At 44.9% G+C, this 14,724-nt stretch overlaps 1 protein-coding gene across 5 annotated transcripts in view; it reads left to right on the forward strand.

Moving 5' to 3' along the window:
- The window catches only part of LOC132870691 (nuclear body protein SP140-like protein), a 32,778-nt gene that overhangs the window by 13,598 nt on the left and 4,456 nt on the right, over positions 1–14,724 (forward strand). For 4 of the 5 annotated variants that reach the window (XM_060904482.1, XM_060904481.1, XM_060904480.1 and 1 more), the window contains 10 exons: positions 1,554–1,687; positions 1,783–1,827; positions 1,930–1,978; positions 2,067–2,261; positions 4,770–4,909; positions 5,035–5,097; positions 7,116–7,243; positions 7,357–7,462; positions 7,547–7,621; positions 8,991–9,134. In XM_060904482.1, the coding sequence (XP_060760465.1) occupies positions 1,554–1,687; positions 1,783–1,827; positions 1,930–1,978; positions 2,067–2,261; positions 4,770–4,909; positions 5,035–5,097; positions 7,116–7,243; positions 7,357–7,462; positions 7,547–7,621; positions 8,991–9,134 (1,079 nt within the window). The remainder of the gene's footprint in view (positions 1–1,553; positions 1,688–1,782; positions 1,828–1,929; positions 1,979–2,066; positions 2,262–4,769; positions 4,910–5,034; positions 5,098–7,115; positions 7,244–7,356; positions 7,463–7,546; positions 7,622–8,990; positions 9,135–14,724) is intronic. The other variant, XM_060904483.1, reaches the window with a different exon arrangement.

The following is a 14,724-nucleotide window of genomic DNA, read 5'->3' on the forward strand; positions in this document are numbered from 1 at the left end:
CAGGCAGCACGGTGGTGTAGTGGTTAGCACTGTCGCTTCACGGCAAGATGGTTCTGAGTTCAAGCCCAGCAGCTGAGAGGGGCCTTTCTGTGTGGAGTTTGCATGTTCTCCCCGTGTCTGCCTCCTCTGGGTGCTCCAGTTTCCCCCACAGTTCAAAGACTAAATTGACCGTAGGTGTGAATGTGAGTGTGAATGGTTGTTTGTCTCTATGTGTCAGCCCTGTGATGACCTGGTGACTTGTCCAGGGTGAACCCCGCCTCTCACCCATAGTCAGCTGGGATAGGCTCCAGCTTGCCTGCAACCCTGCACAGGAAAAGCAGTTATGGATAATGGATGGACGATTTGTACTCAGAACACGATATTTGAACCCCGGACAGAGTAAGATGTCAATGCCCGGGGATATTGTTTTTCTTTTAAGTCAGAGGTAACAGTCATGGGAAAGTCTTCAGGACAGAGGAGTTTGTCTTAACTTCAATCTTGAAAGATGAGTGGTGAGTGAAGGAACAACTGCTATGACATACATTCTCCTTCTTCTTCTTTCGGCTGCTCCCATTAGGGGTTGCCACAGCGGATCATCGTGATCCACATATTTGATTTGGCATAGGTTTTTACACCCTTCCGAATTCAGAGTCCTGCAACCTCAACACCCGCAAGGGGGTGATTCCGAGATTCACTGGTGGAAGGGTGAACACAGGCTGAAAGCCAGGTGGTCCAAACGCTCTGGTGATTCCTGTGGCCAACGCAGACACGTACCCCCATCCTCCTGAGAACCAACATCAGAGGTGCAGCCCCCCTTCGGCCCTGTTCGTCCTGCTCCCTTGCTTGCCACCTGGCTCCCTGGTGGGGAGCGAAGTGGTGCGGATGAGGACTGCGCACCCTCATCACCTCCGTCAACAACAAATCCTTTGCACAAGCTATGTCCCCCCCCCTTCAACAACCCCAACAGCAGCAAGACCTGGGAAGGCAAAGATGATAATGAAGAGGAAGACCTCGTCATCGTCGAATATCAACGGACAGCCATAAGCAAGGTTTTTACACCAGGTGCCCTTCCTGACTCAACCCTCCCCAGTCTAACTTAGGAAAGGTTGTTAAATAAGATGCCTTCAAGTTTTATTTGGAAGTTTTGTGCATACATGTTTCAAGGTGCTAATTACAGCGTGGTGTATATTCAGTTGGTTTTGGTTATTTGAACTGCTATAATGTACATTCAGGCCCATAAATATTTGGACATTGACGAAGTCGCTGGTTTGCTAGCTCTCTACTGCAGAATATTAAATAATGACTATGAGCCTGAAGTGCAGACTTTCAGCTTTAATTTGAGGGTGTTTGCAGTGTGGGAATTGCACCACATTATCATATGTCATCTCCCCTTTTTAACAAATGTTTCGTAACATTAAACGTAACTATAACCGTACGAAAAGTACGTGACTTCATCAATAAATACATTTGCTTGTTGGAGACAAAATGCCGACTAACACCACCACGTCATCCGATCATCCTTTTATTACTTCCTGATGATTTCCTGAAAGTGGACGTTTGTTTTGTTCCTGTAGGTTATAAGAGTATCCAGTCCCAGGATCGCTGGTTCACTGCAAGTGAATTTGAGAAGTTTGCTGGAAAGGAAAACATCAGGAACCGGAAGCAGAGCATCTGCTACCAAAGCACTCCACTGCAGAAACTTATCGAGGTAAATCTGATAATATCTGATTGGACTTGGTACGGTAAAAGATTCATACGTTAACCTGTAGGTGAAAGCCAATTTGTTCCTCCTTTTGTTTGAAGGATCATCGACAATCTCCAAGCGCAAAAAGACACGATGATCAGAAGGTATTGAGTCTCTCACTTCATTTTTGAATATTTTGTCGTGGTGTAGCTCAATAAAATACAAAGGAGTGTAACTGTCTCTTCACAGATGTTCTCTTTTCACAGAATCAGAACATTCAGCTTCCTGTCAGCTCTTTCGAAGCCCCTGGTCCCCGTTAGTACACACAAACACACATGCACATGTATATCCAGTCTCTTATTGTATTTTTTATTATGCATTTGTAAATCTGTCTGTAACACAGCATTGCTCCACTGGTGTCTGTTAGACTCAGTATCCAGTGTAGAGACAGAGGGATCAAGTGAAGTCCATGAAGAGGAATGGAAACTGGAAGAGGAAGAAGACAGCGAGGCAGGGGATTTGACCCAATTTAATGCGTTTGCTTTACCAGTCAGCTGTGGCGCAGTCAGTGGGATTTTATATAAAAGCAGATTTGCAGGTAGGTCATCTGAACTAAGCTTAATCTTCTTTAACACTCTGATGGCACAAGTGAGTTTGCAGTTTATTACGCAGTAATAAACATAAGCAATATTAAAATAAAGAATATTAAGCAGTAGTTTTGGGAAACAGTGCATATTATGCCAGTATGTGATATGACGGTGCACAATAAGTCAGGAATAAAACACACTGACTGTCCAATAATCAAAGACGTTGGCCCTCATTTATGAAATGAACGTATGACAGAAACCTGGGCGTTGACAGAAAGCCTAGTATTTGTCAATATGGACCTGGGCAGAGGCTATGATCAAATCTCACATCAAGTCTCATCTTGTGTACGTAAGTTTTGAGTCAGTGTGGATGTGCGGAGTGGAGAATCGCTATTCAACCGTATGTTCTGATATCCAAAAGCCTTATATTAACTGTGTCCAGAAGCATCTTCGACTTCTCTGGGCTCGGAGGCAACTGGGATGGATCTTCACACAGTGGGAACGTGTTTTGTGGTCAGACGAATCAGTATTCCAGGGTTTTTTTTTTTTGGTGTAAGAAATGCACGCCGTGTTCCAGACTAAAAACAAAAAGAACCATGGCGATGGTTTTCAGCCTCCACGTTTATCAACACCCGATCATTCTTGCGCTGTGATTGGCGAGATACAAACATTTCATGAATCAAATGTTAACCTGTCATCTGATGACAGCTTCGACACTCGAAGCTGCACTGTTTTCTACACTAGGTTGATAAATGAGGGCCAAGGTGTTGCGACATGAAGCTTGTTCCTCTTACCACGTACAAGTGATTATAAGCTGATCTGGTCATAAAGCCGATGATCTGTTGCCATGGCGTGGCGTCCGTCGTCCACAATTCAGTGAAATCGTATCTCCTCTGTCAGTTCTCCACAGGTTTCCGTTCCAATTGTTTTGTTTGAAAGAACTCATCACTCCACACAAAACTTGGTCGTTGTTTTGTCAAGTTTTTTGCTAACGAGTTACTAATTAGGCCAAATGAACGAATCTTCCAGACCTCTCATTAGAATTGTATCTCCTCTCTGATTTCTCATCCGATTTCAGTTCTGATCGAGGTTTTGGGTCGATCGTCCCTCGAGGAACAAAACTTGCTCGTTTGTTTGTTGATTTTTCCTGTTGTAAACAATTTGTTTACAACTTTATTTGTTTTCAGTTAAATCGTGTCTCCTCCCTCCCTCAGTTTTCAATGGAGTTCCGTTCTGATTGTTTTGTGTGAAAGAACTCGACCTTCTGCACAACGCTTGGTCGTTGTATTGTCAGATTTTTGTTAACGAGCTGCTAATTAGGTCCCGTTAACAAATTTTGGGACTTCTCATTAGAATTGTATCTCCTCTCGGAATTTTCACCCGATCTCAGTTCTGATCAAAGTTTTGGGTCGATCTTCCCTCAGGGAACCAAACGTGGTCATTTGTTTGTTGATTTTCTTGTGGTAAACAATTTGTTTACAAATTTGTTGACAACTTGGTTTATTTTCAGTTAAGTCGTGTCTCCTCCCTCCCTCTCTCGGTTCTCAATGGATTTCAGTTCTGATTGTTTGATTTGAAAGAACTTGACCTTCTGCACAACACTTGGTCGTTGTATTGTCAATTTTTTGCGAACAAATGAGTAATTGGGTCACTTCACACATTTTCTTCTGACTAGAATTGTATCTCCTCTCTTATTTATCATGCGAATTCGATGTTTTGGGTCGATCTTCCCTCAGGGAACAAAATTGAGTCCTTTGTTGATGTTCCTGCTGTGAACAGTTTGTCGTGGAGGTTGGTCCTCGCTCACATCGTCACATTTCAGTTCTGTTTGATGTTTTGGTCATTGTGGTTGTTTTGATGGCCGGCGAGATGAGCGACTATGTCCTTGGCGTTCTGACATCCCTATAACAGCACATCCTGAGGTGCTTTATTCAACAGCAAAATAACTTCATACTCATCATCATTATTCTTTTTTTATCCAATTATTGTTATAGTGAATGTTGTGGAACATTCACAAAACAAGTTAGTTCCTGTTCTTGCTGACATTCATAGCAGCTATAAACAGTCGTTCCTTCACCAGTGTCCCTTTTGTCTTTTTCTTTGAAATTAATCAGACAAAAAAGACAGCGTCATGTTGTGTTGGTGTATTTCCAAGCGTGTAATGGCACAGTGGTGTCATGGTTAGTCCTGTCACCTCACAGCAAGAAGGTTCTGGGTTTGAACCTCAGGGCCGAGAGGGGCATTCTGTGTGGTGTTTGTATGTTCTCCCTGTGTCTGTGTGGGTTTCCTCCACAGTCCAAAGACATGCAGGTTAGGTAAAATACCCAGCCACTGGGGTTGCACAAGCCAGTGCGTACTTAGTTCCAGTCCCCAGCCTGGATAGATCGGGAGAGGGTTGCATCAGGTGTAAAAACTATGCCAAATCAAATATGCCGATCAGGATGATCTTGTGACCCCTAACAAGAGCAGCCAAAAGAAGAAGAAGATTATTTCCAAGTGTGTGTGTTTGTGTGTTGCAGGGTCATGGAGTAAGAGCATTCGCACAGAGGAGCACTGGTTCACTCCTGAGGAGTTCGTCAGGCAGGAGTTAACTCTGACAGATGGCCACTGGAAGAAAGACATACTGTGTCACGGCAAAACACTTAACTACCTGGTGAAGGTAATTTAAGCTACAAATGTGTAAGTCATTGTCATGTGTGTTGTATTCAAATACACTTTCTCTCAGTCGTGCTCTGCTGTCAAGACCATTCAGACCAACATATCTACTGTGTATCCTGTTTGTAGAAGAATATCCTGCGTGTTCATTTAGTGCTGTGTCAATGTCACCTGTGCTGCCCTGACGACCCGGTGAGTCTCAAACCCATGACCCATGAAACCCACATGTCATGATTCTCAAATAATTTATTCCAGGAATATCTTCTAAACAAATACACACACAGATACAACAAGTGTTGCTAGACAGAACAAACCTTGCCCGGCAGCACTTATTTTATACCTGTATGTTGATAAAAGTAATATTTCTCAATCATCAGCCATCAGGTTACAGTCCTATGAAAATCCATGACCTTGGGTTTGACCTTTCAAGGTCACTCAAGGTCAAAGATCATGGTGGTAACTGAAAGCCCGTATGGGACTTCTTATATGTTGATAATGGTAAACATCTGGCTATCGTGAACCATTTTAAAGTTATAGCCCTTTGAAAACCCATGACCTTGGGTTTGACCTTTCAAGGTCACTCAAGGTCAAAAATCATGGTGCCAAATGAAAGCCCATATGACACTTCCTATAAGTTAATAATGGTAAATATCTGTTTACCATCAATTGTTTTCAAATTATAGCCCTCTGAAAATCTGTGACCTTGAGTTTGACCTTTCGTGGTCAATCAAGGTCAAAGGTCATGGTGCCAAATGAAAGGCCATAAGGGAGTTCCTATATGCTCATAATAGTAAGCATCTGTCTATCGGTAACCGTTTTTGAGTTATAATTGAAAATATGTTATTTTGACCGAAAGGTTGACCTTCCCGGTGACCTTGACCTTCACCTTGACCCAATTACTCCCAAAATGTAATCAGGTCATCTACAGATCATTGCCCACCTACTCTGAAAATTTGAAGTCAATCAGTGCAACCGTCTAGACGCTAGATTGTTAACAGACACACAAACAAACAAACCGCACTGATTACAATCCCTCACCCTGCTGACTCCGTCGTGAGCGACGTAACAACAAGAGGCACATTACGTTTCTTTTTTTTGGAGGAAAAAATGGCAGAACGTTCTGCAGGGCGTCTGGTAGAGCTTAGCGAGATTAGAGTACATCAGGATTGCTATCTTGCAAGACAAAGACACAAGAAAAGAGTCAAAAGGGCTTCACAACCTCAAACCAGAAAAAGTTGGGACGGTATAGAAAATGCAAATAGAACAAGAAAGCAGCGATTTCTAAATTGACTTTGACTTGTATGTCGTCACAGACAGAACGAACCCAAGACATTTTGTGTTTTGTTGGTCAACTTCATTTCATTTGTTAATATACATCCATTCCTGCATTTACGGGGTTTGTAGTTTTATGCAGGTGCAAGCAAGCTGTTGGATATGAAGCTCACAGGACAAAGAAAGAAAAAGAAAGAAAAACCACACGAGTATACAGTGCTGTTTGATGCATTTACGTCATTTATTCGTGCATCCTTAGTAACTGCCTGGTCAGGGTTGTTTATATTTTGGGAAATGGAACCGATTCGGGGTGGGTTTCCCAAAAGCATCGTAGTGCAAAGATCATCATTAAATGGTAGAGCGAGCATCACAATGAACACTCTCTCTCTCCTAGTTAAGATGCTCTTAGCGTTAAGAGGCTTTTGGGGGGAAACCCACCCTAGATTTGTTTGAAAATATTGTGAGCAGTTACAATAAAAAAAAAAAAAAAAGTATTCGTTGATGCCAACTGGAGTGATGTAGCTGAGGTTGAGGAAGTGTCAGAGGCAGAATTCACACACCTGATGTTTTTTACATTGAGTTTTTACGCAGTGTTTTGCAACGGCATCGTACTTGGGTTCATATTTGATTTGTAAAAAGAAAGAAATAAGTCTTCAGGATTAGGCCACGCCCACTTCAGGTTTAAATATGAATATAGAGATGGATATTTGCAGCGCTAAACGGATGCAAATACAGATAGCCCAGTCTATACGGTATGTAAGGGTGAGTAAAATGAAAACATTATTTTTTTAATAAGCATTGTTTCCTGCAAGTATGTGTCACAAAAGTGTATCCTATTTCTACGTAACGTCTTTTTTGTTTAATGCAAGTGTTGTAGCAGTTAACGATTGTCTGGATTCCTCTAGAAGAATTTTGACTGTATTTTCTGTTGCAACCAGCTGGATCAGGATAACGATGACGTGTGCTTCATCTGTAACTCAGCTGGAAATCTGGTGTTATGTGACGAGTGCCCACGAGCTTTCCATCATCAGTGTCATTTACCAGTGCTACAGGAAACAACTCTCGGGTGAGAGAGAGAGAGAAAGAGAGAGAGAGAGAGAGAGAGAGAGAGGGGATCAAAAATTTAAATAATGCAAAAACTCAGGCTTTCAACCAATAGGTGTGTGTGGGTGTGTGCAGGGGCGATTGGATGTGCACTTTCTGTGTGTTAAAGTCGAACCAGGGATTGTGGATTCGCATGACCAATGAAGGCGTTCTGAACAGTCTTATTTCCGGAAAAATGATGGTATATACACACACACACACACATACACACACAGATAATACACAGAGCTCTGTTTCTGATTACGTGTCTATCTTCTTTCGTCAGCATTGCGAGTATTTGCTGTTGCATTTGTATAAGGCGGACGCACTGCGTGTCTTTACTCAAGATCCCACTTCCACAGTAAGCTTTTTTTTCCCACATTATTTTCACATTCCCCATATTTTTCTCGATCTACAGTCCTGTGCGAAAGTCTTTGGCACATGTAAAGAAATGCTGACAACCAAAAACGGCTTAAATGAAATGTTTAAAAAAAAACAACATAAACAGCGGTAAGCCATAACGAGGCCGTCAATAGCAGCGTATCTCACTCCGGCCCTGTCGAGTCCAGAAGGAACGATCTAAAGATAAATGTTGGAAGCTATATAGAAGCGATATCCACTCTAGGAATACCGGCCTGTTTACCGGAAAGAATCCAAAACGGCAAGGAATTGACCGAGAAGAAGTGATTTTTGTTGAACTGCTCATTAAGGCTTAATTAGTCCATAATTTTATTAATAATTGTAATGAAGTAAATCTGTGTAGAAGTTCTGTGCACCCTAGGTTCCCCACCTTCATGCCAGAAAGAATCAAAATCAGTGAAGAACTGAGGGAGAAGAAGCGATTTGTGTGGAAACTGCTCGTTAGGGATTGATTAATTAGTGCATATCTTCATTATTAATAGCAATTATGCAAATTTGGGTGGAAGCTATATATATATATATATGCACCCCAGGTAGACCGACCTTCCTGCCAAAAAGAATAAAAATCAGTGAAGAATTGAGACAGGAGGAATGATTTTCGTGAAACGTGGACGACACCGGACGGACGACGGACAACACGAGGGCATAAACTCATCACCTGTCGGCCGGACTCATCACCCGGCTGACAGGTGATGAGTTTATGCCCTCATGTGTTGAGGTGTGAGATGACCTTTTGCTTAAAAAAAAAAACTAGTAGTCTGAGGTCCAGTGAGTGCAGTTTGATAAGGAAATGAGCTGTAGGTTTTACTGAGCATCTTCCAGAACCAGCCACAGTTCTTCTGGACACTTCTTCATTTATTTTGCACCAAAACCCAGTAGCCTTCATTATGTTTTGCTTTGTTTTTTTTATCTCAAAAGCGCTCTCTCTTACTTAATATATAATATGCTGCTCAGACATATTACAAACATTTTTTTCCATTAACATTTAATTTTGTGCCGGAAAATGAAATGAACGTTTGGAACTCGAAAATGTTTTTGTAATGTTTTGACTCGATAATGTAGAATTCCTAAAATGGAAATCTATAACAAAGTTTGTATGGGTGGTGCCAAGACTTTTACACAGTACTGTATTTCTCACAGATTTCTGACAGGCTCTGGAGTCGAGGCAGTGTTTATACCCATTATTCAGTAACACATCTGTCGTGCTTGAATCGCAACACAGAATTTCATCCATGCTATACAAAATGGCGTGCTGTCAGTTATGTAATGAGTATATTGCGTAATCCTGATGAACCTATGTCCTTGTCCAGGTGCCGAAGTACACCAGGGTGATCTCCAAGCCCATGTGGCTGGACCGGGTGAAGACCAAACTGCAGAACAAGGAGTATAAGACAGTGAGGGAGTTCGTGAATGACGTCAGGCTCATTTTTCAGAACTGCCACATTTTCAACAAGGTGACACAGAAATACTGTGTGTGTGTGTGTGTGTGTGTGTGTCGTACAGTAGAAGCATTTCTATAACGCTGGAGTTGTTTATATTCAGAACGGACTCAAGTTAGAATGTACAGAATTGTCCTCAGTTCGGACTCCGACAGATCGTTTCTATCGAAGGGTTTGGAAGATTTTGTAAAAGTAGAAACTCGTATTTCAGTCTCGGTTCCTGGAAGCGTTGTTGTACATCACAGGGGTGTAAATCTCAGGCTTACACATGACATGACATGATACAATTTAAATTCTTGAGGCAGTGATTCAATATTTGATGATACCACACTAAATATACACGATATATCCAAATGTTTGTGCACCCCTGCCCATCACACCCATATGTCCAGGTGATGAGTTTATGCCACCATCTGTCCTGCGTCATCTACATTTCACGAAAATCGCTTCTTCTGTCTCAGTTCTTCACTGATTTTTACTCTTTTTGGCAGGAAGGTCGGTCTGCCTGGGGTGCATATACGTAGCTTCGACTCAAATTTGCATAACTGCAATTAATAATGAAGATATATATATTATTTACCAGCTTAAGGTCGGTCCGTATCGTGAAATACTGTGACCTCAGCCTTGAAAATACTGACCTCGGCCTCTACTTTCAAGCCCTCGGTCACGGTATTTCACGATATGGACTGACCTTAAGCTGGTAAATAATATATTTATTTTTTCCTTTACCAAATTCTAATAGAAAATGAGAGCGCCCGAAAGGGAAACCATAGTTAGAACAAACCTTCTACAAGCTTGTCAAAAACACGCCCTGGCTGCTTGTGGACAGTTTCCCTTCGCGAAAACCTTGACCAACTGCCGTTTACGGGCCACAAGGACTTCTCTTGACTTGTTGAACTCAGGGTCCGTGAAAATATTTAGTTTCAAGCCGGACTGATTCAGACAGCGCTGGATACTCCTCTGGAAAGATGTGAGCGAGGACGGCTCGTACACATCGCCATTTTTCTTTCTTGCAGACATGAAAAAGTTGCACAGCAACATGTTTAGTTCTTCGCCAGGTACGTCTTCCACCTTTCGACCTTCATTTAGGTTCCGACAGAACTTCCCAAAGACATTGAGGTCATAGGTCGTCTTTTTTGTTGTATTTTCTGCCCTTTGTTCCTCAGTAAACTGCTGGATTTGCTTGGCGTTAGCAACAGTTAGAGGTTTTTAGCTTTCTCCTGAAATGTTTTCTTTTATTTCGTCTTCCTCAGGGGAGTAAAACTCGCTTTCGCTGTGAACACTGTCGTTATCGCCGTCCATGCTGTAAAATTAATGCTATTCTCCTGAGAAATGTGAAAATAAATGTTGACAAAAAATTGCTACTATGTTTGTTGTTGTTGTGAACAAGTGAGTCAACAAAGGTCCGTAACCGGGGTTCGTATCGTAGGATTCCGGACCACTCGCAAGTCAATCAGAGCTGACGATTTGATGGAAACCGGACCACGAAAAAAATGAGTAATTAATCAATCCCTAATGAGCAGTTTCCACACAAATCGCTTCTTCTCCCTCAATTCTTCACCGATTTTGATTCTTTCTGGCATGAAGGTAGCGGAACCTAGGGTGCATAGAACTTCTACACAGATTTACTTCATTACAATTATTAATGAAGTTAATAGTGGACTAAATAAGCCTTAACCTCCTAAGGCCCAAGCTGTTTTTTTACATGCATTTTTTATTTCTCTTTGCTATTTGGGCTTATTAGAACCTGATTAGAATAAAAACTAAGCATCATCTTTTGATAAGATGTACTTTTAGAGAAAAAGTATGTCCACATATGTGGATTCTTGTTCCGAATTTCTAAAAAGTGCTGTCCACGCATGTGACCACTAAGCCCTAGGAGGTTAATGAGCAGTTCAACAGAAATCACTTCTTCTCAGTCAATTCCTCACCGTTTTGGATTCTTTCTGGTAAACAGGTCAGCATTCCTAAGATGGATATCGCTTGTGTATATCACTTGTATATAGTGTATATAGCTTGTGTATATATTAGGGTTTTGCTGGGATTCAAACCCGGGTCGCTGGTGTGATAATCCAGCAAACCCCCACTAGGCCACCAGGGGGATGACTCAAGTACACAGGCGTGAGGCGAAGGTAGAGTATCAAAAAACAGTTTATTTACAATATTTACAATCTGATGGAAAAAAAAACAAAAAGAAAATCCAAAAGCTCAGAAGATAAACAAAAATAAAAATATCCAAAGGTTTCAAAGTCCAAAAACAAAAGGAAAGGCAAAATGCTGAACGCTCAGAAGATCAAAAAGTCCAAAGTCCAAAGAAAGCAAAAATATCAAAAACACAAGGGCACAGGCAAGACACGTGGGACAGAGGAAACTAGCACTAGACAACATAGCATAAAGACTCCGTGACAAGGGAACAAACAGAGGGGTATTTATACACAAACTAATTAAGGAACAGGGCGAGGCAGGAAACAGGCAATCAAGACAAACACAGTGGCGGCCTCTAAAGGCCAAAACAAACATGACAAGATAAACATAACAGCGGCCTCTAGAGGCCAAAACAGTCCCAGTCCTAACAGGACCCCCCCCCCAGGAGCATCTCCTGACATTCCCAGGGCGATCCAGATGGGCCGAATGGAAGTCCCTACAAAGTCCTTTATCTAAAAGGTCCTGGGCGGGGACCCAACAGCGTTCCTCAGGGCCATAGCCCTCCCAGTCTACCAGATATTGAAGCCCGCTGGGGACCCGGCAGGAGTCAAGCAGGCGATGCACAGTGAACACAGTCAGACCCTGGAAGATACGGGGGGGTGGGGTATTCCTAGGGTCAGGGGCATACGTGGACGTCAGTATGGGCCGCAACAGGGAAACATGGAATGTGGGGTTGATCCTCAGAGTCCGGGGCAACTGGAGCTGGTAGGCGACAGGGTTCACCCTGCGCACCACCTTGAAGGGGCCAATGTAGCAAGGAGCAAGCTTGCGGTTCTCCACCCACAGCGGAAGGTCCTTGGTGGACAGCCAAACCTGCTGCCCAGGGCGGAAAGCGTGGGCAGGTCTTTTATGGCGGTTGGCCTGAGTCTGGTTGGTTCTGGAGGTCTGGATGAGGGTCCTCCTGACCTTGCTCCAGGTCTTGCGACACCGTCTCACATATTGGTTGACCGAGGGCACCCCCGCGTCCTCCTCCTGGTCCGGGAACAGAGGTGGCTGGAACCCGAATTGGCACTGGAATGGCGACAGCTTGGTGGCCGATGACTGCAGGGTGTTGTGGGCGTACTCTGCCCATGGCAGCCAGGTGCTTCACAATTTCGGGTTATCCATAGCCAGGCCTCACAGGGTGGTTTCCAGGTCCTGGTTGAGCCTCTACGTCTGGCCATTGGACTGTGGGTGGAACCCAGAGGAGAGGCTGGCAGTGGCTACGATAAGCTTGCAAATCCCGTGCCACACTTGGGAGGAGAACTGGGGCCCCCGGTCAGAGACGATATCCTGTGGGAGACCAAAGACTCGGAAGACGTGATTGAACATTAGTTTAGCTGTTTCAAGGGCAGAAGGGAGCTTGCACAGTGGTATAAAGCGGCAGGCCTTGGAGAATCTGTCAACTATGACCAAAATGACAGTGTTACCTTGTGACTCAGGGAGACCCGTGATGAAGTCGACTGCCACGTGGGACCAGGGACGCTGGGGAATGGTCAGAGGATGCAGGAGGCCCTGGGGATGCTGTCATGGGTTCTTGCTTCTGGTGCACACCTCGCAGGAAAGGACGAATGACCTCACTTCCTTCTCCATGCTTGGCCACCAGAAGCGTCTTCTCAAAAAGTCCAGGGTCCTTCGAGCTCCCGGGTGGGCGGTGAGAGGGGACGAGTGACCCCACTGGAGAACCTTGGCCCAGGCTTGATGTGGGACGTACAAGAGGCCCGGTGGCCCCGTCCCAGGACCGGGGTCCTGGCGTTGGGCTCGTTGGACAGCCTCCTCAATACCCCAGCGGACAGGGGCTACAATCCGGGACACAGGGATAATAGGCCCAACTTCGCTCTCCCTGTTGGTGGGAGTGAACAGCCTGGAAAGCGCGTCAGGTTTGGTGTTTTTGGAGCCGGGGCAGTAGGATAGGGTAAAGTCGAACCAACTGAAAAACAAGGCCCACCTAGCCTGTCGTGGATTGAGTCTCTTTGCTTGCTGGAGGTACTCCAGGTTCTTGTGGTCCGTCCAGACCAAAAATGGATGTTGCGCTCCCTCCAGCCAGTGCCTCCACTCCTCAAGGGCCAGTTTAACTGCTAGCAGTTCTCGATCCCCCACGTCATACCGGGACTCCGCAGAACTCAGGTGGTGGGAGAAGTATGCGCAGGAGTGCAACCTTCCTTCCGAGCGTTGAGAGAGGACCGCGCCAACGCCGCTGTCCGAGGCGTCCACCTCGACGATGAAGGGTTGCGAAGGGTCCGGGAGGACCAGAATGGGTGCCGTGCAGAAGCGGTGTTTGAGGTCTTTGAACGCCTTTTCCGCCTGAGGAGACCAGACATACGATCCACCTGTCCCTTTGGTGAGGTCCGATATGGGCGCTGCTACAGAACTAAAGTTCCTGATAAACTTGGGGTAGAAGTTAGCAAATCCTAAGAACCGCTGAACCTCTTTGACGGACTTGGGGGTGGGCCAGTCCCAGACGGCCAGGGTCTTGGCTGGATCCATCTGGAGTTGGCCTGTCCGTACAATAAAACCCAGAAAGGAGACCTCGGGAACATGAAATTCGCATTTCTGGGCCTTAGCGAACAGATTGTTCTGTAGCAGCCTCTGGAGAACCTGGCGGACATGGTGGCGGTGCTCCTGCATGGTCTTGGAAAAGATTAGAATGTCGTCGAGGTAGACAAAAACGTACTGGTTAATCATGTCCCTCAAGACGTCGTTGATTAGTGCCTGAAAAATAGCTGGTGCATTGGTGAGTCCGAAGGGCATCACCTGGTACTCGTAGTGCCCAGACAGGGTGTTAAAGGCAGTCTTCCACTCATCTCCCTGTCGGATACGGATGAGGTGGTATGCGTTCCGTAAGTCCAATTTGGTGAAGACAGTGGCGCCTTGGAGCAGATCGAACGCTGTGGACATCAGCGGAAAGGGATAGCGGTTGCGTACAGTGATCTTGTTCAGACCCCTGTAATCAATACATGGCCGGGGCCCCCTATCCTTCTTGCCGACAAAGAAGAAGCTGGCACCAGCGGGTGAGGTGGAGGGTCGAATGAACCCAGAGGCCAAGGCATCCTTGATGTACTCCTCCATGGCCTTGCATTCTGGCTGAGAGAGGGAAAACAGTCTGCCACGAGGAGGGGTAGTCCCAGGGAGCAAGTCGATGGCACAGTCGTAGGCACGGTGCGGAGGAAGAACGGCGGCCCTGCTCTTGCTGAAAACTTCCTTGAGATCCCAGTACTCTGTGGGAACTTGAGAACTTGGTGAGATCAGGAGGCTCGGCAGGAGACACAGGAGAGCTAGAGAGCAGACAAGAGGCATAGCAAGCCGGACCCCACTCCACAACCTGGCTAGTGACCCAGTCTATACGAGGGTTGTGGCGGGTAAGCCAAGGAAGACCTAGAATAACTGGGAACTCTGGTGAAGGAATCAGGTGCAGGGATAT

Source organism: Neoarius graeffei, chromosome 22 (genome assembly GCF_027579695.1).
Source record: "Neoarius graeffei isolate fNeoGra1 chromosome 22, fNeoGra1.pri, whole genome shotgun sequence".
NCBI classification, from domain to species: Eukaryota; Metazoa; Chordata; class Actinopteri; order Siluriformes; family Ariidae; genus Neoarius; species Neoarius graeffei.